The sequence below is a fragment of the Diadema antillarum genome, unplaced genomic scaffold (genome assembly GCF_040938485.1).
Source record: "Diadema antillarum isolate AM-2024a unplaced genomic scaffold, OU_Dant_1.0 scf00000009, whole genome shotgun sequence".
NCBI lineage: Eukaryota > Metazoa > Echinodermata > Echinoidea > Diadematoida > Diadematidae > Diadema > Diadema antillarum.
The window spans coordinates 618,736-643,434 of record NW_027270898.1 but is presented as its reverse complement, the minus strand read 5'-3'; the positions used below and the strand labels follow the sequence as shown (position 1 = coordinate 643,434).

The 24,699-nt window shown below is 38.7% G+C and overlaps 1 protein-coding gene across 1 annotated transcript in view; it reads left to right on the top strand.

Moving 5' to 3' along the window:
* Positions 1-10,891: 10,891 nt before the first annotated feature.
* Positions 10,892-24,699, top strand: part of LOC139719567 (uncharacterized) — a 54,177-nt gene continuing 40,369 nt past the window's right edge. Inside the window, exon 1 of the mRNA XM_071630979.1 lies at positions 10,892-10,958. Within this exon, the coding sequence (XP_071487080.1) occupies positions 10,892-10,958 (67 nt within the window). The remainder of the gene's footprint in view (positions 10,959-24,699) is intronic.

The following is a 24,699-nucleotide window of genomic DNA, read 5'->3' as shown; positions in this document are numbered from 1 at the left end:
TTGTGTAGACGAAGAGGATTTGCCATGCGGCGTAATTCGAACGGACAGTCGAACATCTTTAAATGCCATTGAAAAATATCGATCCGCGCAGGAGGAAGAAATATAGTCCCTAAAATACTAGTATCAATCTTCTACCATCAACTACTTTCACAACTTTAAAATCATGAATTTGTATTTTCGTACGAAGTTATAAGTAGAAATGTATCTCAACTTGATAATAGTGCAGAAAAATAAAAAACAACATAAGAATTCTCGTATGGGCGGGTTCAGTGTCCATGAGTCGGTCACACTAAAATTCGCCCTAAGGCTGTATAGTTGTACCTCCGATGTATACAACTTGTATACTTCTGCTGTTCGATGTTGAATATTTCTAGCCATTAGTTAGAATCATCATAACCCGGTCAAGTCACACTATACTGTACTAGCACATGTACCTCATGGTATTATCTCCTTGGTACGCAAAGGTATTAGGAACTAGGCATGTCCGCAATGGAATGTCCCTTTAAACCCACTTCCACATACATAGTCAGTCACTTTCTTTTTTATGTTACACTGGCCCCTATACAAGTATAGGAACACAAGGCCTATAAAATCTACTTCCATCAGGTATAAAGGAGATGTTTCAAAAAGCAAATGGATTGGAAATACCCCTGACACCATAGGAATGGCAACTACGTGGTAAACCACATCAATTACATCACTCTGTGGCCCATGTAAAGAATTAAGACCCCTGGATGACGCAATATATGCAATGGAAGCAGGGAGGTAACGATTGTACAAGTATATAGACTTGAGGGGAAACTGCAATGACTGCATCATGTTCATAGTGAGCCATCTCCCAGCACGATTTCACCACAATTCATGATGTGTGGACCCTCGGGCATATTACAAGTCAACAGCTCATTCTGATGTTTGATCAATATTTGAAATATATATTAACATATCATACTATATGTTTATCATTAAATATACATGAACTTCGAATATGATAAATAATATGATCATAAAATTTATGAATCATTTATATTGCATACCGTACTACAGTTGTATATAACATATAGGAAACTAAACACACACATACACTTACAACAGAATCAAAGTTCTTGCTGACTAGATATCCTGCATTTTTTATTGTACATGTGTCATCTCTCACTTACTCACTACACACATACATTTATGTACATAGGATGGTTTTTTTTTTTCGTCCTGTGGGCGTCTTGTGCAATGGTATTATAGTGAGGTCATGCAGCCTCCTGCCTCAGCTATAAAATTAAGAACTATAAATACTCACAAAGTAATCATATCATTTTCTCTGTGGTGATATTCTGCTGTAAAATTATAAACCCAGAATACAATACGCAATGGCTTCTTGATGGCGGATACAGTAATACACCCGAATATCAAAGATGTCATATGAACGTGAAAAGCGAAAATGTTGACGCTGGTCACGGGACAGTACTAGTAGCATGCGCCACTGCATGCGCCAGTTGGTCGAGGACTATAATACTAATTGGGGCGAATTGTTTGGGGCCGAATCACAATTTTGTCGAATTGCACGCGACCTGACTTGATACGTATGGTCCTGCGTTCATTCATGCACGTCGTCATTGATCCACGAGGGTGGGCGGTGAAGCGGATGGTTGAGTCATGTACGCATATATGAAGAAGTTCGCACCGGATAAATTGCTGCTGCGGCACTATTTCGCAATACATATTACTGAGTATAAAATGTACATGTACATTTAAAATTTACATTCATAATGGAAAAAGCATTATGTTCCGCATCCTCCATTTATGTACAGCTGACTTTACTGTTTCAAAATTTATTAGCACTCCGGTCCGTGATAGCGTTCTTCTATGCTTCCGACGACGAAGGACAGCGGCAGGGGAATGAATTATTTCCAGCACGATTGTCATTTTTGGTTTATTCTGTACACTACAGCTGTTGATGTATGGGACATAGGCCTACATATAACAGTACTCCGTTTTCAATGCATGGAGATGCCCTTTCCTATGCGGAGCAAGAAGCGAGAATGGAGCAAGGCGAGACAAGATCAACTAGGAGAATCGAAGACACGAGGAACGAGACATAAGAAGTGTCATCATAATAAATTATTATTATGGATGATGGAGGTGCATGACAGGGGTTGACAGAAAAATAAGCAGAGCTTGAAAGCTTGACATCCTTGAACGTAATCTTTATAAATTGGTATTCCATTATTCAAGCGCAAAATATACAAACATAATTACTGTATTAGTTTCCTACTCAATAGGGCCTATACCCTCCCTCCCCCCCCCCCAAAAAAAAAAAACCCCACCCAAAACAACATGCAAACCTACTTTAGTATTCAATTTAATTAATTAACTAAGTATGACTCTAAATTTCTTTGAAACTTCTTGTAAAAGATGTCAGAAAGTATATTTCACTGTTCTAGAAATGTGTGCAAAAACGTCAACAAAATTCCAATAACTTCAATCATTCTCTTTCTATCAAAAAAAAAAAAAAAATCAAATTCTCACTGTTGTGATTATAACATTGCCTAACATATGCGCGCTGTTACCCGTGCAATGGAGGTCATTATTCTAACAAAATGCCAATCAAAAAGGGGGAATACTGCAATGGGTTGTATTATAAGGTATCAATGGGAAAGATAGACATGCAAATCATATTTCGCCATCAAAGGAAGAGGAGAAAGTTAGGGTCAGCACACGGACCAAAAGCACGATTTCGCCTCTGAGTTATGATCTTATACTGTCTGCACTTAAAAAAAGAATATTGCATTGGTGCGAGTGGCAAACTGTTCTCGTAAGGGCTATACGAAAATTTACATATTGATGTAGAAAAAATAATGACTTTAAATGCGAAAAACTTAGCACCATGCTGCAGGCAGATGGAACTTGCGGTAATAGCGTCATGGCTGCAAAGACATCCAAAAACGAAGTAAAACAAAGTGGTCCTAAAAAAAGATGGGACCCTACTTTTATTAGGATCTCTGTGTTTTTGGATATATCTCAGTCATTTCAAGACCGATTTTCATCAAATAAACTTTGAATTCCTCTTGGAATTGCTGGTCTTTAATATTTCACAAATGGTTTCCAATTATCTTGCTAAAAATTAGGATCTGAAGCTCCCCCATCTTAAACCAAAACTATACCATCCCTAAAGGAAACCAAAACCCAAAGAGCTATGTGGATGGAGTGAAAGCGGCAACATTAGTAGAACACATCAGTGAACGTTTGAAAAAAATCGGACAATCGATACAAAAGTTATGATTTTTTAAAGTTTTGGCGTTGTAACCACTGGATAAGGAGACTACTAGAAATCATGACGTCATGTGTGGACAACAATGTAAAGGAAATATAAAGCAAATTCCACAAAAATTCATTTTTCATTAAAATTTCACATTCCATCAACTTGATACTGGCATATGTTAAGCGTAGTAATTATTCCTCTGCTCTTTGAAAGCAGTTAGTCAAGTGCTCTTTCATTATACGCAAAAAAAAAATGAAAACATGTTGATTTTTTTTTGTATTTTCTTTTATTGCTGTCCACACAATGAGGTCAAACTCAAGTAGTCTCCTCATCCAGTGGTTCCAACACTAAAACTTTAAAAATTCATAACTTTTGTATCGCATTTTTTTTTGGGGGGGGGGGTGTTATTTCATTTAATACCATCCTCTCTTCATCCTCTCCATAACTGCATGAGCTAGACGAAGCCCTCGGCATGGAGAGGGCCGACATTTTATCAAACACAGTTATCTAATCATGACCAAATTACCATTCGGGCTCTTTTTCATGAGCTGTTCCAAATCTTGCAAGTAGTTATGTTGTTCTAAATCGGCCTATGATTTTTAAAGAAAGATATTGCATAGGAAATAAAATTATAGGGCCTACATGTAAAAAAACCGTCAAAACTTTATAATAAGAAACCTTAAAGGAGACCTCCGGATGATTTTCAGATTTTTACATCACATTTGAACAACTATAAATTAGTTATACTGAGGACAGAGTTTTAGAATTTATGATAATTGGGATGAAGAATAAGAATATTTTCAAAATTTGGGACAAATTGCAATGAACAAGGATGATGACATGGCAGAGTCACCATAAGAACGCATGAGTTGGGGCTCAAGGAAGCAGAACAAAAGAAGAAGGCATGCATGGATTATACACAGGTGAACTCGCAAGCAAGCGCTATACTTAGTATGTAATGGAATTACACTGCTACATTTTTGGAATATGTGAATGTCCTACTCCTATGTCATTATCTTTGTTCAGTGTAATTGGTTTAAGGTTTTTCAAAGTATTGTTTCTCTGCTCAGAACCACAATAAATTCCACAAATCTGTACATGGAGTTGTCGATTTAATTTATTTTTATGTACTACATGATGTGAAATTATGAAAATCGTCTGAAATGCCCCTTTAACGAAGTTCGGCATGAGATGGCGCTGTTGCTCAATTCACACAGAGCAGAGCCTTCTATCAAGGCTCTGATTGCACACACCATGTTTCTACTCAAATGTTAGGGACAAAACATGTGTAGGTTCACTGGTCAACACACTTGTATTTTGAAATACAAAAATACAAAGTAAAATGACAAAATGATGTCAAGCATCAATGTTGAGTATAAACATTGTTATTGTCATAAATTCTTGAAACTACAAAAAGGGCGTTTTACCCTCAAAGCTAAATCACATAGCTTGATTTTTTTTCATCTTACGCCACCAGTTAAAATAACATTACCAATATCATAAAATCAGAATATTCGCTGCATAAAATTTTCGCGTATTGTCACTGGCATTCAATGCAAAGTATATAAGAGAACCTTTGAATGCATCTTAATTTCACGAATCTTGGTTCCTCGCATAATTTGCGAAGATTAAGATCATATGAACGCAAAAATTTCAGGTTTTTACCTAGTGTTTATTCAGAAAAAATCTGATATACTCCCGTTGGGCATTCGTACCCCCGCCATCAGAATTAGAAATGCTAGCTTGACAACACTCAAATAATTAGCAACAATATGATGCTTTCTATAGTCCCTTTTGTCCTGTTAACTGAAATTCCTTTCTTCGGGTACAATAATGTAGGCACTCTTCAGGGCCGGAGGAACCGGGGACGAATAAAATGTGGTTAAAGGGACTGTACACTATAACTGGTCGAGGTGAGGATTCAGCTTGTAACGTTTTGCAAGATATTTAGAAACCACAATGTTAAAGAGTAAACAATTCTATGGGGAATCAAAAGTTTATTTGATGAACATTGGTTTGGAAATGACTGAGATATCTATAAAAAAAGGTAGAACAAAGAGGTCTTAATAAAAGTGGTGGCCTATCAATTTTATTAGAAATCACATTTGTGAAAATCTCAGCCATTTCAAGGCCGATTTTCATCAAATAAATTACGTTGAATCTTTTTTGATATTACATTGTATTTCATAGTGCATATATATACATACATATTTTGTAATCTATTCTTTCATATTTCTCCTTATCTCACCAAAAAAATGTTGTGAAACTGAATCCTCACCTCAACCAGTACTAGACAGTCCCTTTAAGCTTTTGTCGATTGCAACGATTCTTTTTTTTTTTTTTTTTTTTTTTTTTTTTTTGGTCAGCGCATGAAACCTTGAAGTGGGAGCACGGGTAAGACCCCTTTTTTTATGAAACCCGGAAGTGGCACCAGAAATATAAACTGTTTCCCCCCCCCCCCCCCCAACACACTTTTGAAAACGTGGCGACGGCCGTGCTCCTCATTTACCTGTATCGTTGCTTCATTGTTTGCATGATTTGCTCTTTATATACACCAGCCACCATCTGACGTTTGATAAACATTTTGAGCTGGATGTAAGCAGGGAAGTGGGAGTAATCAAGAAAATAACGTTTGAATCATTGAATCATTGAAAAGAAGATAGAAAGAAGTGATTTTCTTGAAATATAAGCAGGGATTTGTCTGTATAAAATTCCATTTGACTATAGTGTAAGCCTAACTTCTCGTAAAAAAACAATACTTTATAGCAGTAACTAATTAAGGAAATTTATGTATTGTATTTAAAACATAGATAGCTGTCTTTTTTTTTTTTACATTTCCGCAATATATTTGTTGTATAGGTGGGGGGGGGGGGTGAGGATGCAAAGTACCTAAATCATCGACAATGTGCATCATTATGATACTTTTGTGCTTAAAGATAATCAGTGACAGAGTTGGGGCATGATGACATCTCAACTTAATTTATTCGTAAATGTGTTTGTAACAATTTTACATGAAAAGATGAAAACAGGAGCAACTTTGAAATTCAAGAGCTTCCTCATTTCAAAATCAGATGTTGGAAAAACTTTCACTATTTTGTTTAATTCCATTCTATTCATAAATGACAGCTTGACAAGGAGTGCAATTAAAGTGTAATTAGATTTTAATTGAAGGTGGGCAGACGTGAACTTTTCAAAATTCTCTCCTGAGAAATGGTAAATGTCAAAAAAAAAAAAAAAAGATCGAGAGAAACATAATGCGAGGGAGCTATAGGGAAAGAAGAGGACAGAAGCGCTTCATAAGTGATGCATGTTATTTACTTCATGGAAGGCTGACAACGAGAATGTGATATAATCTTCGGAGAAATCAAGTCAGAGACCCGCTCGACGACGCACAATATACAGACCGATGACATTTAACTCTTCGCGAGATGATACTGAGAAACCTCGTCGCTATTCCTCGCGGCTCTCCGACCACAATGCATGTCGTCACGGAGTTCGAACACCTGCTTTTTGTATGACTTTGGCATTGACAGTGATGGGTATTCCGGATGTGAAAGTCACAGTAGCGCACCGCCAATTGCATCATAACAAACATCTGAGTTATTAAAGTTCTTTCGACGTATAGACGAGCCGTTCTCCGGGAAGGCAGGGTCTATGCACTCCTGCATGCGATAAAGCAAGGATAGATAAATGTAATTTGCAAAATGTTAAATCAAATTAGACGGTCGTGTGATCATGGTTTCCTGGAAGTAAATTTGTAACTTTCGGAGAGAAAAGCCCTGAAATGTGACGGCAGAACTAAGCTTTGTCGTTTCCCTGCCTTTTGAGAAACAGAAGAACAACCAATAACAATGTACAGAGATAACAGTATACGCAGGGCATAATAAGTGGCGTTATGGGAATTAGACTCGACAGAAAATACATTGTATCAAAATCAAAGAATAAGCGGGTTTTTTTTTTACTTTGATCAATTCAATTCGAAAGGTAGTAATTAGTTGCACGATGAGTTACTGAACACTGTTAGCTCATAAGCCATCATGATGGTTCTTTTACGAGCCTTTCAAGGAATATCTTGTAATGTCCTAATTTATTGGGGCACGGAAAATTTTGCAAAGAAGAAAAGCATTGCAATTTCTCAGTACGATACGGCAAGCATTATAAAGTCATTTCTGTCTCTTTGGATTTCAACCTTTTCAAGGCTCGCCTTTTTAGAGATTAATGGTTCCTAACTCATTGCGAAACTAAAATCAATCATGCACACTAAATAATGACAATTTTCCATAATATTTTTTCCCCTCTTCATTCTATATTTGTTTAAAAAGAAAAGAAAAAACCAATACGTACTTCCGGTACTTGTTTGAAGGTGAATTTAAGGGCTGATATCATTACCTCATTTTTTTCATAAATTTGATAACTATGGCAAACATTATGCACTGTTTCTAGAACAGATGTATTGACAATTACAAAAGTTTCGTATTTTTATCTCTCTACCATTATATCCATATGTTTGATTTTCCGGTATTTCGCTAGTAAATGAAATTGCTTAAAGGATGGAGTGCCATTCTGAAAGTTGGCTACGACTTAAGATGGGATCATCACACGAGCCCAACACCCACGAGTCATACGGTCCGCACGCTCGACATTGAAGAAAAAGGTCTATGAGTCATACAGCCCACGAGCTCGACGTACAGGCAAAAGGCCCTGGGCCATGAGTCCAAAGCAAAGGAAAAAAAAAGAAAAAAAAAGCCCGAGAGATCGACACTGCGTACATTGACCAGTGATAAAATGAGCGTACCACTCGTGATGGGCAGTGTTTTCCTAATATAGGACTCGTGGGCCTTTTTTTGCGTAGTGTCGGATTTATGGGTCTTGCTTGCCTATAGTGTTGAGCTCATGGGCCTGATTTGCTAGTTTCGAGCTCGTGGGCTGTGTGACTCGTTAGCTGTACAACTCGTGGGTTGTATGACTCGTGGACTATATGATTCGTGTGCATCCCTTCAAACATCTCACGGGCTTCGAGATCACCATATTGAATTTCGTCTCGGAAAGTGCTCATAATTTCAGAGCTACCATAAACATGCAATACTACATTGTAATCCATCACAGTCCAATTTTTAAATAATAGGCCTACATCTGCAATGTCTTACATTTTGGCTCCGTCTGCTCCATTACACTAATATCAGTTTCTTCTTTTGAGATTGATAAACAGAACATCTTCAATACAAGAGTTTTAGCCGGGTGGGGTAGTTGTCCTTATACTGTATGTGGGAATCCATGCGAGAATCTGATAGCGTGCTGTGAAACTAATTTCACGACTCGGCAGTCATTCTGCAACATTGCATCACTCTTCACTGATATCTCCACGGATATCTCAATATACCTTGAATTGACGTTAAATTTGAGAAATAGAGAAAGAGATAGAGAGAAAAAAGAGGAAGAGGGGAGGAAGGGAGAAAGGGGGAGGGGGAAAGGGATAAAAATGAAGATAGATAGAGAGGGAGAGAGAGAGAGAGAGGGAGAGAGAGAGAGAGAGAGAGAGAGGGAGACCGTATTTAATTCAAACAGTCTCTGCCATAAAAAGACTTTTCAGTTACATTAAAAGGAATATTGTTTTCAATTAAATCAGTGAAGTCAAAAAGACTGATTAATGCATGTTTATAGCAAAACCAGGCCAACTTGAAAATAGTCGTAACACTCTTTTGATACATGCAAACAACAACAACAAACAAACAAACAAACAAACAAACAAACAAACAAACAAACAAACAAACCCAGATGATTTGTCTCTTATTTGTACGAAAGCCCCAATGTCCACTTGTCGTCCTGGATACATGTGGACGGAAACGTTATGAATAACGTCTTTTATGGGTCGTTTGACAGATTATGAGATCCGTGCGCGCAAAGAGAAATGCAAAGGAATATGGAATATTTCATCAATTTCATTACTGTCACGTGACCAAGGCGGGTTTACAGTGGGAATAGTCGCAATTCATAATGACGTAACTTTCTTGTTTACCTTATACAGCCTAAACTAAATGTCAGTCTTCAGTTCCATATTGTTCCTCTGGATTCACTCTATGATAATAGCTGTAAAGGTCATCGCAAAAGGACGGAAATGTCCAATTGTATTGTCATACTTTGAGAACAGATTTAGACGCGACACACTCATCATGCAGCTACAATAGACGAAAGCAAAATTTGAAGGGGGGGGGGGGTATAAAACAAGAAAAAAAGGTAGGATGAGGAGAACAGCAGGATAACAGAAGAAGATGGGTGAAGGAAACAAGAAGAATGACGACAAAAAGGAAAAATATGTGAACGAGGAAGAGGAGAAGAAGGAGGAGAAGGAGGAGGAGGAGAGACCAAGAAAAGAAAGGAGAAGATGATAATAAATGAGCGAATAAAAGTTAGCAATTTACATCAATTTAGGTGACGACAGACTGTCGGGTCGATGTTCTCATGAAATGACATGAATTCAATATTATTCGATGACTCATTCTCAGATACCATCAAATAGGCCTAAGTTGTCAAATTATCCGATGTAATATTCCCGATACCCAATCGGGCGTGTCGAGATGTTGTCAAGGAAACGAATAAAGTGGTTTCCTATCTGTGACGAAACGTAATGGTTGAGTTGCATTGAAGTAAATGTTTCTGAACGGCATAGTTCTCCCAGTCAGCCGCAACAACCGTTATGCCGGAGGGTTCAAGTCCTGGTTTCCCGGAAATACGAAAACGCTAAATTACATTCGCTTTGAACGAAAGTAATTTTTCTCTATTTAGAGAGAAACATATTATGTGTTTTTTTTTTTTTTTTTGAGGGGGAGGTGGTTGGGGAGGGGGAAGGGGATGAGTGTGTAAACTTTGCAAAAGTGCGGAGCACTTGCGAGAAGCACAGTCGTTCTGCATTTTATTGCGACGATGCATCACGTGACAAAACATTCCACAGCCAGCCAATGAGAGAGCGAATTCGTCCCGCTATTCGTTTGCAGTGTGGCCTGGCGACACACTCACGCTTCATCGTGTGTTTCCACTTTCGCTAAGTGCATGGTAATACTCGACTCGCGCAGGAAGTAAACATACTAAGTGGAGGCAGGAGGCACAGACAGTCTAGTAGCAAACTGAGCTGGCGTTGTGAAAATTATCGCGAGTCGCGCCTCTTCGTTCTGTCGTCTGCTGCGCGTTAGCGTCCAAATAGTTCAATCTCGGGTGCTAGTGCGTGAAATTGCAGAAGTTTCCCTGCCCTGTGGATGTAATACAGCACCTGTCTCTGATGTGCGATTTGTCCTAAGATTCTCTGAATAGCTGATACTCGATGGCTATCTAAACATCTCCCCTGTGAACGGATGCATACCTCGCAAGATGACCTGACGCGGATGACGAATCGCTCTCCAGGGAAAAAACCTCTTCACTACAAGTGTCTATCTACTGTTGATATCTTCCCTGTGGTTTCAAAGTTCCGGTTAATGGTTGAAGAACGAGGAATTCTCTGAGTGCAGTCATTCTATTTGAAAGAGACAGCTTAGACCGGCGACTTCTGCTTGTGATTTGCGTGCGGCATTATAAACTGTTGCATTTATTTTTGGATGGCTTATAAAGTTTGCTGAAAATTTTGGCGTCGCCGGAAGTGCAGAAACCATGGAGAAACTGACCGCGTTGGCAGTGCTGCTGTCTGCCGTTCGCGCAGGGGCGACGGGTATGAGAGGTGAGTGCGTCTTTAAGAATCCACCAGCACTTTTTAAAAAAAATATCTGATGAATTATCGACTGCAACTTATACCCATCAAACTTTGCACCATATTTACGTCGATGTACGGCAAATTGTCAATCAGTTGCAATCATCAAACTTTCCGAAATGATAGTGTATGTACGGTCAGATAAGCTTTATAATGTAGTTTCTAAAAAGAAACCTGAATAAAAGGTTGTAACTGTAGTCTGTGAGTTTTTGTTTTCGTTAAATGAAATGAAATGAAATGAAGAGACAACGATGATAACTGCATCAAACCCATCTATTGAGATGACAATATTCCCAATATGGAAAGAATTTAATTTCTCTGTGGAGAGTAGAGAAGAGAGAGATGAATAAAGTTCCTCTTAATTTACGGAATATAACCTGTCGTGATACAATAATGCAAAAACAGTTCTTGCAGGTATGTATCTGTATGTATGTGTGGGTGCGTGCATGTGAGTGAAACAGGGGTGGGGATAAAAAGGGGTCGTGTGTTCAATATTCTCGCAAAGAAAAAAAGGGTCGTGTATACAATATTCTTTCAAGGTTAATTGATTTTGTTTTCATTGAGTAGATTATCATTATCCTGGTTACCTACAAGTAACATGCCTCCCATAGTGAAAATCAAGGATACATATGTGGCCATGTGTACAACATCTGGAACGAAGCCACGTGACAAGCTTTGTAGTTTAAACAATTGCTTCATTTTTCCCTCCTACATAGAAAGTGTCATTCTTCTTCGAAAATGTAGATCAGGGTTTATACATTCAGGAAAGACTATATATCTATACGATCTTCATTATCAGATTATTAAAGAGATTAAATTGCATGTCGCACGAATAATCTCTGTCCTGTATCTGGTATGATCAATGTATTTTCCGATCTCTGACACGAAATACCACACGCGATATTTTCTCGGTCTACGTGTGGGATTCTCACGACAGGATTTGATAAAATTTTACATGACCGGAACTTTAACATGTTTTCGACTTGCCAAATTAATATAAGGGTCGACTTCTCTTCAAGATTGTTCGGCTTCGACATTTCAGTCTTGATTAGAATTGTAATGCCACTCCATTTTGAAATTCATTTGATTTTTAGAGCAATTATCATGATAAAGGTAGAAGTTAATCAAACTAGGTAATAACGTAATAAAAGTATTGTTGATTTTTTTTCACATTTTTACATGCTTTCCATCAAAGATATTGGCAACAAATACAGAATATGTAAATATGGATGATGTAATCACCTCACAACTGCACAAAAATATTCATTAGAGAATTACTTGTTTAGTCGATAATTGACAGCTATCCATTCTTTTGAAATCATCACAGATAAGCAATCTCAAAAGCACATAGATAATTAGGGATATGAAGTTCAGATAAAGAATGTGAAACACGATGTCATTATGCACCATCTAATTTGCATGTTTTATTCCTACAAACATGTGAAATCACCTTGATTTTTTTTCTCCTCTAAAGGGCTTTTTACACTTGTGTTTCTTAACCCCGGACTTTCTCTGACCCAGGACTATCGTTAGTCCCGTACCAATTTTTTCAGCTTTTTACACTCGCCAATTAGTCCCGTACTATCTCTTGTCCGGGGCTAAGGAGAAAACTGACCTTTTTACACTCGTATTTCTTAGCCCCGGACTTTCCAAACCACATGAATATTCATAATTACGCTGTGTACTGTACACGTACACGCACGCACCGGCAGCACTTGATTACCTCGTTTCTGATTGGTCAGTGAGGGTCGGACTTCGCCTCCTTCGCCTAGCCCAGGATTATTTTTTCGTTCTGTTTACACTCACTTGCTTGGCACCGCAATTGCGGTGCTAACCCCTATCCTATTTTGCAGGGCCAGATAGTACCGTACTATCGGTGGGGCTAGCCCACTTTGGCAAAAACGAGTGTAAACAGAAAGTGGGCTAAGGATAGTCCCGTACCAACGGTGGGGCTAAGGCCCCCCCCCCCCCCTTAGCCCCACCGTTGGTCCGGGGCTAAGCAAAAATTTACAAGTGTAAAAAGCCCTTAAACGTATGCTACTACTACTACTAATTCGAGAGCATATTAGCTTCAGCCTATGCCAACTCGGGTTCCATAAACGAAGTTGCACTTCCAAACCTGTCTATCTAACATGGCTGTCCTCAGTTCATTAATACTATCAAGGCCTGTGTCCTTCAGTACACTGATGATACCTAGGGCTTTTTACACTTGGGTTTCTTAACCCCGGACTTTCTCTGACCCAGGACTATCGTTAGTCCCGTACCAATTTTTTCAGCTTTTTACACTCGCCAATTAGTCCCGTACTATCTCTTGTCCGGGGCTAAGGAGAAAACTGACCTTTTTACACTCGTATTTCTTAGCCCCGGACTTTCCAAACCACATGAATATTCATAATTACGCTGTGTACTGTACACGTACACGCACGCACCGGCAGCACTTGATTACCTCGTTTCTGATTGGTCAGTGAGGGTCGGACTTCGCCTCCTTCGCTTAGCCCAGGATTATTTTTTCGTTCTGTTTACACTCACTTGCTTGGCACCGCAATTGTGGTGCTAACCCCTGCTATTTTGCAGGGCCAGATAGTACCGTACTATCGGTGGGGCTAGCCCACTTTGGCAAAAACGAGTGTAAACAGAAAGTGGGCTAAGGATAGTCCCGTACCAACGGTGGGGCTAAGGCCCCCCCTTAGCCCCACCGTTGGTCCGGGGCTAAGCAAAAATTTACAAGTGTAAAAAGCCCTAAAGTGGCCCTATACTTCTTCCTATTTTTGCAATTCTCTGTTTGGGCTCTCAGAGTACGAGGGAATTGACAGATAGCTCGCAGGGTGTCGCGCACCCCCTGAGCTATCTGCTTAACATATGAAACTCCCAAATTCCATGTTTATTCAATTTCAAGTCCAATATTTCATTGATTTTCCACTCGTCAAAATCAACTTTCACGTTTGAATGGAGTGATTTTGAGGTGTGACATCGAGCAGGTTAAAGACTTGAATGTCTCCATGGTAACGTGCGCCTCTTCATCTGCCTTACCAGCCAGACCTATTGAGCATGCGCAGTAACTTGTCAAACTGTCATTCACGGCTTGTTAAATTGAGTTTCACGCCGTAATTTTTGACGGATGTCACACGCGCGTTACCTGATTCGCAAAAAATGAACTCGTTGATCTCCGTGTTTTAATCGCCGTTACACACCGAAGGCCACCACAGCGAGAATGGCAGTGAAGGTGATGACGTGTGTGAGTGGGAGAAAGAAATTCGCCTCTGATATGCGACCTTGACAATAAATCTTGAAAATTAATTTCATTTGCAAACAGTTCCCACCTCGTCTGAGAAAGGTGATCATATCAGCAGCTTTTATCAATAAACAGCACCCGTACTCATGAAGGTGTACTTCGCAGATGTGATGATAGTGATGTTGACAGAACAGATAAGAATCATAATCATACAGTATGATTTTGCACAGTTTGCACAGTTATGTCATTTCATAGATGTACAAATTATATGTTAGATGTTAAGAATGCAATGTGATTAAACTAATGCATTTTCTTTTTAAGATCTTTCGAAATGCACGCAGGTGAAATCAAAATCCACCCCATATGCTCATATTGACTTTGAAAATGTGTAAGAATCAATCAAACAGAACAGAACAAATTATATAATGTCACGAGCTCCCAAGTTTTGCTCTAGCTTGCACACAAATCTTAGCTAAGATTAAAATTTTGTGCAATAAATTAATAAGAGAAAAGCATATTGTCTCCTACCGCCAAAACATTCTACAGTACCATTTGTCATGGACGGTTTTGTAAGGAGAGACATAGTTTCTCTATCAGCACGACCAGTGACTATGGGGTGAATTTTATCTCGTTTTAATGTATTTATTAGTGGAAAATTGAGCCAAGAAAGTGGGATTCTATCGGGATTCGAACTCGAGACCTCCGGATTGCTAGCCCGGTGCTCTACCGACTGAGCTATAGAAAGCCCTAGTTCAGTCTTCGTCCCAGAAACCCTAAATTCTCAATGCTCGAATGGTCAGAAGCTATAGCAGTGTGTTTGTGTGTGACACACACGTACACACTTGAACCTGGCATAAACCTGAAGGATAATTCAACTTGGGGGATAAATGCAAGGGATCACCGAAGTGATGCAGCTTTTTTAGAATGTAACAAACGCAAACAGAAAAACTGACCAGAAATAAATGTAATTTATTAGTTGAAAATTGAGCCAAGAAAATGGGATTCCATCGGGATTCGAACTCGAAACCTCCGGATTGCTAGCCCGGTGCTCTACCGACTGAGCTATAGAAAGCCCTAGTTCAGTCTTCCCCCCAAAACCCTAAATTCTCAATGCTCGAATGGTCAGAAGCTATAGCAGTGTGTTTGTGTGTGACACACACGTACACACTTTTTTTCATGTAGAAACATTACATTTGATGAATTACATTTGATGAAAGTTGTGAAGAGATGGTGACGTCGTCTAGTTCGCAAGTATAAGGCTGCGTTTATCAACTTTCCCCTGTTTAAACGGCTTTCGATAGCCCTTTCGAGAGCCCTTTCCAAAGCCCTGACTGCCTGTACTATTAATGTGCCGCTTGTTTTCTAAGAAGGGACGGCGAAAAGCAATTACCATCATAAAGACCTATGACGAGTCATGATGCAATGCCACATGAATCAATTGTCTTTCTGTCTGTGAGGCAGCTCCAGTTTAGCACATACTTCAAATATTTCTGAGTGGCGGCATGAGGCTTTGGCTGCGTTGATCAACTTTCCCCTGTTTAAACGGCTTTCGATAGCCCTTTCCAAAGCCCTTTAGAAACGGGTTTCAACATAGTTGCGTTTATCAACTCTCTTCGCGAACACGATTTTTTTAACTGGCCTGTCACTGCACAGCTGCATTGCGCTATTCGAAACGAGGAGAAATACAAGTACTGAAGTACAAGACTACAAAGCCGTTTCAAAACAGGTTTCTGAAAACCTGTTTAGGAAACCTGTTTGGATAGCCACAAATTTGGGGCTTTCGAAAAGGCTTTCCTAAAGGGCTTTCAAAACAGCTTTGCGTTTATCAACTCGTAAAAATTCCTTGAAAGCTGTTTGGATAACCTGTTTCTGCCGAGAAAAGGAGTTGATAAACATGATAAACGCACCCTAAGTCAAATATATTCATGAAAACACAATAAGTTTCTACCCTAATCACACCACTTAATCTGATTTTGTTACACTTTTTCGGTTCCGTGTGCAAATTTCAGTTTATTATCAGTCAAATTGAACAAGTTATGCATGGTTTCTCACTTTAATACTTGTTATATTCGCATATCTCAGCCCAAACGACACCCATCACTATGTCAGTGAAAGTCGTCGTGAAATGGCGTAAACAATACATCTTAATTGCATTAATGACAGGGCTCAAGAAAGATGAATCGGATCACAGTCTTTCGCCTCTTTGCGATGGATTCAAAGATTTGGTTGCAATGCTGCGCAATATTGTGAGATTACTTGGCGATATGTGTGTGTGTGTGTGTGGGGGGGGGGGGTGTTACCACTACACGATGACCTTCGTGTACAGACGATACAATCGTAAACCGTTGTCGTTGCCCTGTTTTGTATAATATCAGATATCACTTTCCATATGTGAGTGTTGCGATGACCTGATGGATTTTCCACAGCCTGTGAGATGACTCTGAAGAGATAAGTTCAGAATTATTAACGATGGGATTTTCCTGGCATAATTCATCACGATCACAAAAGGGGAAACATGGGTTTTACAATCAAGGCTATCGTACAAACGATGAGAGTCACAATCTACTTTTTTTTTCTCTCTCTCTCTGACTCGGATTTACGTAATTCTTTTGCAGCTGGATGCGGAGGGTTAGATAAAAGAAAATCATGACTTTTGTGTCTATCATTTTCTAACAGTGCCAATGATCGCGGGAGGAATTATTTCGGATTTATGTATAATATATTCGATCTGAATTAACTCCTCCAGCGATCGTGTGTACATATTATGCAATACATTTATATCATATTATGTGTATACTAGTATTATGAATACATGTAGGCCTATATTTGTATATGTATTTGTGAATCACACACACACACGCACAAAGACATTTCATATACGTATATTAATGATTGAAGTCATATATATATATATACATATAAGCATGTATATATTACATGTGTGAGATATGAGGGGAAAGATTAAAGGGAGCATATAGCTTTGAAATTATAATAAAATACAGCTGTATATATATATATATATATATATATATATATGCTTCTATTATTTGTTGGTCTAGTTTGGCTTTTTCTTTCTCTCTTGACAGACATAGACATATAACATTACTCTTAAGCCAGCAAGTGATGGGTAAGGGTGTTTGATGTGTTTAGAGGAGGAGCATGTTAACTTTGTAACGCCATGTGGCACGGGGGAAAACAGATCACACCGACACTGCACAGGAAACAGGCCCCGGTACGCCCCGACGTGACATATACCAAATCCGACATAGCAGCTTTCAGACGAAGATGAGCGCTGAGGCCCATTGGTACAATAAATCATTGTACTCTCAAAATCCATGGGGTCAATTGAAACGAGGGACCTCGCAATATCGCTTGGGTCATTTGTCGGGCGATGTGAACCTTCATAATCTAATGAGACAGTGTAGGTTCTTCGCACTATGTCGTCTTTAAAGGCTTTTACAAGCCTTCGTCAAGCCTCTCATAAATATGCGGGCCTCTCCTATAATCTAACCGGCCTGTCTCACACTCGCTCGATGTTATTCCATAATTTCCTTACCGAGATTTTACGAAGGATGACGGGTCTTTCATTATTTTAAAATATAGCCATCGAGATGGCCCGCACACCGGCCTATCCAGTGGAGACTAGACTATCAACCATAAACGGAGTGTGTGAAAAGGGCGTAAATATTCACAACTGAATGATACCCTTCTTAAAAATCAAAGTAACAACAACAATTACAACAAGTGGAGACACCCTAAAAAGAAAGAAAAAAAGAAAGAAAAAAAGAAGAAAGATAAAACAAATAGTCAGAGAATGAATTTGAATTTGAAATTGTTTAGATTAAAAAAAAAAAGAATCAACCAGAATTTCATATCTTCAAGAGTATCTGAAGAACCTTCACAAACATGTATGTAATTTTGTTGTTTTTGTGTTTCCGAGATTCCTAGCCGTCCAAAAACAATGCAGAACGGCTATATAACCACAAGCGTCCCAACCAAAACACGACATAATGAGAGGAACGGTAAGCTGAAACGTTTTAAAGAAACACTCATTCAGTTCTTGTAGTCCGTTTCTAAATAATTTGTGAGTTCATCCTCTAAGAAATGATCAATCAAGTCGGCGGGTGTTTCTCCTTCAGGCCTTGTATTCAAAATGTTCTTGTTCTTTGACTGCTGTTTTTTGATTCACTCATTTTGACAGAGTTATTATGATGAGAATAATGTCAGCCAGCTTTCAGTACACACATTAGGTTTGTATTCTCAATATCCTGAGCAGTTGCTGAGTGTGGCGAGACACCTGTACCCGTGACAGCCGACGGCATGCCTCACCGGGGATTGTAGCTTATAGGGGAGGGGGAGCAGGGAAGATAGCTAGGGTGGAGGGAGCCCCTTCCGGAAACAGTCTAAAAAGACTCTTCAGCAAGACACTAGGCAGTCTGAGAGATAACAATTATCGTCTTGAGGTAATACAAATGTACGTGTTATATAGGTGAGAGTCGCTTTGTGAAGTCTTTCATTCCAGACTGCATGCAGTCATCATAATTTTGGGGATATTGCGTAAAAATCAAGGAGCTTCATTGGTACAATTGACAGTCACTTGCCTCTGACATTCAAGAAATCGTCGCCCATGATCAAAGGTTTATTTTCAGGTTTTGGATATGATATATATTGGTCCATGTCACAAAAAATGTTAGTTGATTGTATGTATTAATATATTTTATCTTTTTTTGGTTTGAGGGCTCCAGCCACAAGCACACAATTGCTTTTTAGGAGTCCTGGCATGTATTTGTTTCTTTGTAATGACCTGTAAGTTGTATATTGTTTTATATTTTGCCAAATGAATGAATGAATGACTGACTGACTGACTGACTGACTGAATGAATGAATGAATGAATGAATGAATGAATAAAGATAAGATTAGATAGCACTCACTTGTTAATTCGTTGAGCATACCAGTCCGCACCTTTTGGTGCCACAGCGTAAGAAAAAAAACCCCCAAACATCATTATGACTAACTAAAGTATAAAAACACATGCACCAGCATGTTATTCCCATCCGTCTCCATGACAACCACAGAAGAGACAGAGAATTGTTATCCCGACCTTCCAGTGAAGATGACAGAAAGAAACCTCAAAACGTCTCTTGTTCACAGCGCAAACCTTGAGGGAGAGGTTCCCCATATCAAAAAGGGGGCAAAACAACTTCCGGTTTAAAAGACCTGCTTTTCTAGCGCGTGTGTGCGTATACAGTAGAGACACATTTAAAGGCATTTCTGCGAATGTGAATACGTCTTTGATAAAATCTTCATTTCTTTTCTTTTCCTCTCGTATTTGACAGAGCGATTTTGGTGGAACCCCCCCCCCCCAACAATGACAACAATTAGGGTCATTTTGCAACTGAAACATAGTAGCCTATTTGACATGATTGAATCTATTATCATCTTCGTGTGTGAAAGAAATTAGCAAATATTGGGATATATGGACAAAAGGATCAAAACAAATGTAAGAAGCTTTGCTATCTATACGAACGTATAATACGGGGAGAAACCCGTTCAGAGTTCACTGTGAATAAAACAAAACCTAACAACGGGGACAAATTTACACTCTTTGAGCGTAATTCGACAGACATTACTGAATGTACATAGTATGTTTATATGCATCTGCTTGTTGATATTTTTGAAATAGTTTACCGAATCAAGGGCGGGCTATGATTTTACCGATTAAGAAGGTTTTTATAGATTTTGCCACCAGAGCAAACAGTGATATATGAACACAATAAAACTCAGACAATGTATAAGATTTCTATCCTTGTTATTCTTCTTTATAATAACGAGCCATTGACGATAAATATCCAGCACCAAACCACTAACTTGTGGTTTCTTTTGCTCAATGGGTTAACGACAGGGTTGTTTATCAATCCTGTAAAGTATTTTGACATTATGACTGAAAATGCACCTGCTATTCAAACACACTTGTCAAACCAAGTTTTCTGACACATAATCTATCTTGGGTGTTAAAAAAAAAAGACAGAATACCTACCCGATACGCGCATGACTTATGTTCGTGCTGAGAAACCTTTCTTCGCTGGTTCTTCATGTTCTTGCGGGCGCGCCACACACATGGGCGTAATCTGATGACCTGCAGATGACTGAACCATGCTATATACGTATATATACACCCGTGTATTATGTATCAAAGAACTGCATAGAATAATTGTGTGGATGACAGTAAGAGGTCCCTATTAATAGCTCAACAGTTGTTGCAAAAGCGCCTGTCACCGTGTACATCGTTTCCGACAATCCGCCTGTTTCAGTTTCATCATTTTTCCCAGCTGCGTCCTTTTCTTCTTCAATTGGTTGCACCCGTGAAATATGTCATTATATAAAGGTCAAAGGATATACCAATAGAACCACGTGTCTCGACATTCTATAGTAAAGGTTAACTTACGGCGAACGTTTAGCACTGTCGAACAGGCACTAATTTCCCTGTGCCCGTGACATGCAGTCGATCTAATGATACGAATAATTTTCAATTCTTTTTCGTTTTTTTTTTGTTGTGCACTTCATCAATTTCTTATCTTCTAAATCAAATGCTTTGTATTCAGTTGACATTAGACAGTATCATCTTTAGTACCTGTAACTTTTGACAGTTAGCAAGAATGATAGTTGTCACTAACTCCAGACCAAGTAATGCTCATTATTTGTTTTATAAAATGGTCGGTATTGTTACATTCCGTGTCAGCCCTTTTGAGCAGGATTCCCAGGCCAGCGCCAGCTCCAAGATAACGCGCACGCAAACAATTACGATGTATTCATAATCACAAGCACTGCAGCTGAGCGCAGAGGAGTTGTTACCGGTCATTAGTGTGTTAACGCCCGGTAAAAGGTAGATTGAAAAAAAGAATAAAAGAGAGATCACGTGGTAGGTCTCAGCCAATCATTGGCCAAAGGACAATATAATTTTTTGTCTTATTGTCCTAGGTCTCCGTAATGACAATGTGCCTCCCATTCCAGGCCTTTAATCCCTTTGTTAGTCTCGTTCACTCGTAATTTACATCAGACGAAGGCTCACGTAATGATGAGCCAAGTCCACACGATCTATTAATCACTGTAAAAAAGCCCCTCGTAAGCGATGACTATTCACCCAAACCATTGATGGTTGCCTCGATCAAGTTAGGGACTCTCTGAGATTAAAGGGGAATTCCAAACTACTTAAAGGTTATTCTGATAAGAAAAGTGAAATTGCGTAAGCACAATTACAGTGGAAATTTGATCAAGATCGGATAAACATTAAGAAAGTTGTAAAATTGTGAACTTTTCACACAGTAGTTTTTGAACAGCCAATGTTATCAAGCATAATTATGATATGGGTAAATGATACCATCACCTCTCAGCTTGCCATAATTTTTACACAAAATATTGTAATCTTTTTTTTTGGTTCAAATGCAATTAATAATTTAAAAAAAAAAGTGATTCCGGGAGAGTTAACGCATGAAGCTCAATAAATCACATTTCCGTAGTTTGGTGCTATATTTTCAGGGTAATCCCACGAGACTGACACCCACGAGTCATATGGCCCACGAATTCCTCATCGAAAAAAAGGTCCATGAATCATACAGCCCATGAGTCATACAACCATTGAGTTCGACACTATAGGCAAAAAAAAAAATGCCCACGAGTTCGACATTACATAAATGGGCTTAATGTGCTGGTTTCGTGGATCTTGTTTGCTTAGTGTCGAATTCGTGGGCTGTATGACTCATGGGCTGTATAACTTGTGGGCTGTATGATTCGTGGGTGTCGAACTCGTGACGTGCATCCGTATTTTTCTGTCATAACTCACGCTATTCGTAGTAAACGTTTCATGAGGTACAATAAGAAATTCTCATTCATCATTTTGAACCCCTTTTTTTGTTCAGTTTTACCTGTTTTCGTCGGTTGCATGAATTTAATAAGCCAAAATCGTAATTAACTCGTGCACATTTGACCCATGATCTTTCTTTCTTTTTTTTTCTCTCAGTTGGTTCACAGCCACTCGTTGTCAGAGCGATATTGGATAACCTTGCCTGACATAACAATATGTGGAATTCATGTTCAAACAACGAATAAACCTGCATACACCAGACTAAAATTTCCTGTCAGTTTACACTTGGGGAAGCAGCTATTTCATTGTTTTTGTATTGTAACACTTATTGCTAAATACCAGGCTTGCTATCAGGTGGATGCGCTGGGACAATATACACGGATTACATGAATAACCATATCACAGAAGCTTATCTCAGTGAATTTAAAACCCAACATGCCTGTTACTTCAAACGACCTTTTTTCTGCTCATGCGCAAAGTGTAACTATATACAAACTGGTTTATTGTAAAATTCATATTTGATTCTTAAATTGGCAACAAATACGCCTATCATGCAGAAGAATAAAATTCCTGTCTATCTCTCGATTTCAGCAAACTTTGATATTACATACGAATTCAATTCTATGTAATCTTAGTCTTCAGCATAGTACACCCAGTGAAAATTCAAAGATGCCAATTTAATGATGAAAAGATGGTTAATTCTGTCGCAAAATTCCTCCAAGCCTGAATGGATTATTGGATATGCATAACATGATAATACCCCAGATTCAGCCGCAGTTTGGCGGTGCGAAAAATTTCACAGACAGGTGAAGTTATACGACAGATGACTTGTCATATTCTTGGCAAACGGGGAATGCTGTAATTTTTTATAAAAATTCTCACTGGCTCAAAGAACAACATTTTTGTAACTGAGACATGAAGGAGCAAACACTTCGGGTTCTAACGTCCCCAGGTTGTTTGTCTCCGTTGAATCACGGTTACGTGAGGTGAGATCATTGCAACGGAATCCCATCTGTCCCATCCACCGTCCTCCTTTTTTCCGTCTTTAAAGGGGCACTCTAGACGATTTTCATAATTTCACATCATGTAGTATATAAATCGACAGCTCCATGTTAGATTTGTGGAATTTATTGTAATCCTTGAGCAGAGAAACAGTACTCTGAAAAATCTTAAACAAATTACACTGAACAGTGTTGATGACTTATAGGAGCCTCACATATTTCAGAAATGTAAAAGTGTAATTCCATTACAGTACCACTTGCTTAACAAGTTCACCTGTGTGGAATGTTTACTTGCCATTTTCTTCTGTTCTTCTTCGTTGAACCCTAACTCAAGCATTCTTATGATGCGTTTGCAATGTCACCATCCTTGTTCATTGCAATTTGTTGTAAATCTTGAAAACATTCTTATTCTTCAACCCAATCACTATAAATTCTAAAACTCTGTACTTGGTATAACTAATTTAAAGTTGTTCAAATCTAAAAGTCTGAAAATTATCCGGAGGTCTCTTTTAAAATCGTAACGTCTCATATAGTCTCTAGAGTTTGCATGATATCACGTAGTCTTGTGTAATATATATTTTTCTATTATTGAACCTCTGGTGTATATATTTCTGATCAGATAAAAATGTTTATCGAGTCAGTTTTCGCAGTATACATGGATGTACTATTCAATTTTGTTTCCTTTCATGAATCGAACGTTCGTTGTTTGAACGTAATCTAGAAATATCAAAAGCGGATGAAAGAGAGAGTGCATTCCAAATTGTGGTAGCAAATTGGCTCTGAAATTTTCGACGTCAATTTGTGTGCAGCTCGTCACTCCGAAAGGCTCGAATGCTGTACAATGGTCACGGAGTTATTTCACACTGACGACAGTCAATTCACTTTTTGATCAAAGAAGACAGACGTGAAAAAAATCTACTCGTAAATTGAATCTGTGCTAGGTTGTTCTTTAGACATTGAAACGTTCTCGATCGTTTACTTTATTTGGTTTTTCACCTCCCTCCATGCAATGGCAGATGTTCGTCAATTATCACAAAGAGTACTCATTTTGTCCAGTCGTGCCTTTAAAACTCTTGTGCTTTCAGATTACAAGTGTGTATACCAGGTGTAGGCCACGACACAGAACCCTTGTAATAAGGGCTCTGATATATACATGTATAAGGGCAGGACATCATTGGTGTGATTTAGACATCGACAGGTGTTAAGTGATAACATCGGTCCTACCTGGTTGTGAAAGAGCAAGCTGATTGCACGAGATCTCTGCCCGTTATTCACTTTTACACTTTGTTTGGCACTGTCTTTATTCAGAGAGTTGATCTTCCAGTGCCGGGTATACTGATTGAAGAAAATGTGTCAGTTTAGCCATGTTTTCAAATCTGCTCATTTCTGTTTTCTTCTTCCTTAAAACCTGATCAATTGCTGATAACGAACAATCGTAAGAGCAAAATCTAGTATCATTGAACGTAAAACTAAAGTGAGAAAGTTTGGGAGTTTTCATGATTCCTTTTAACTTTTTCGACGTAGAGATATACATTGGATTGTTTTTAAATTTGATAACGTCATGACGTCATGACCTATGAATAAAAAAAAAAATCATGCATTGACCTGCACTAAAA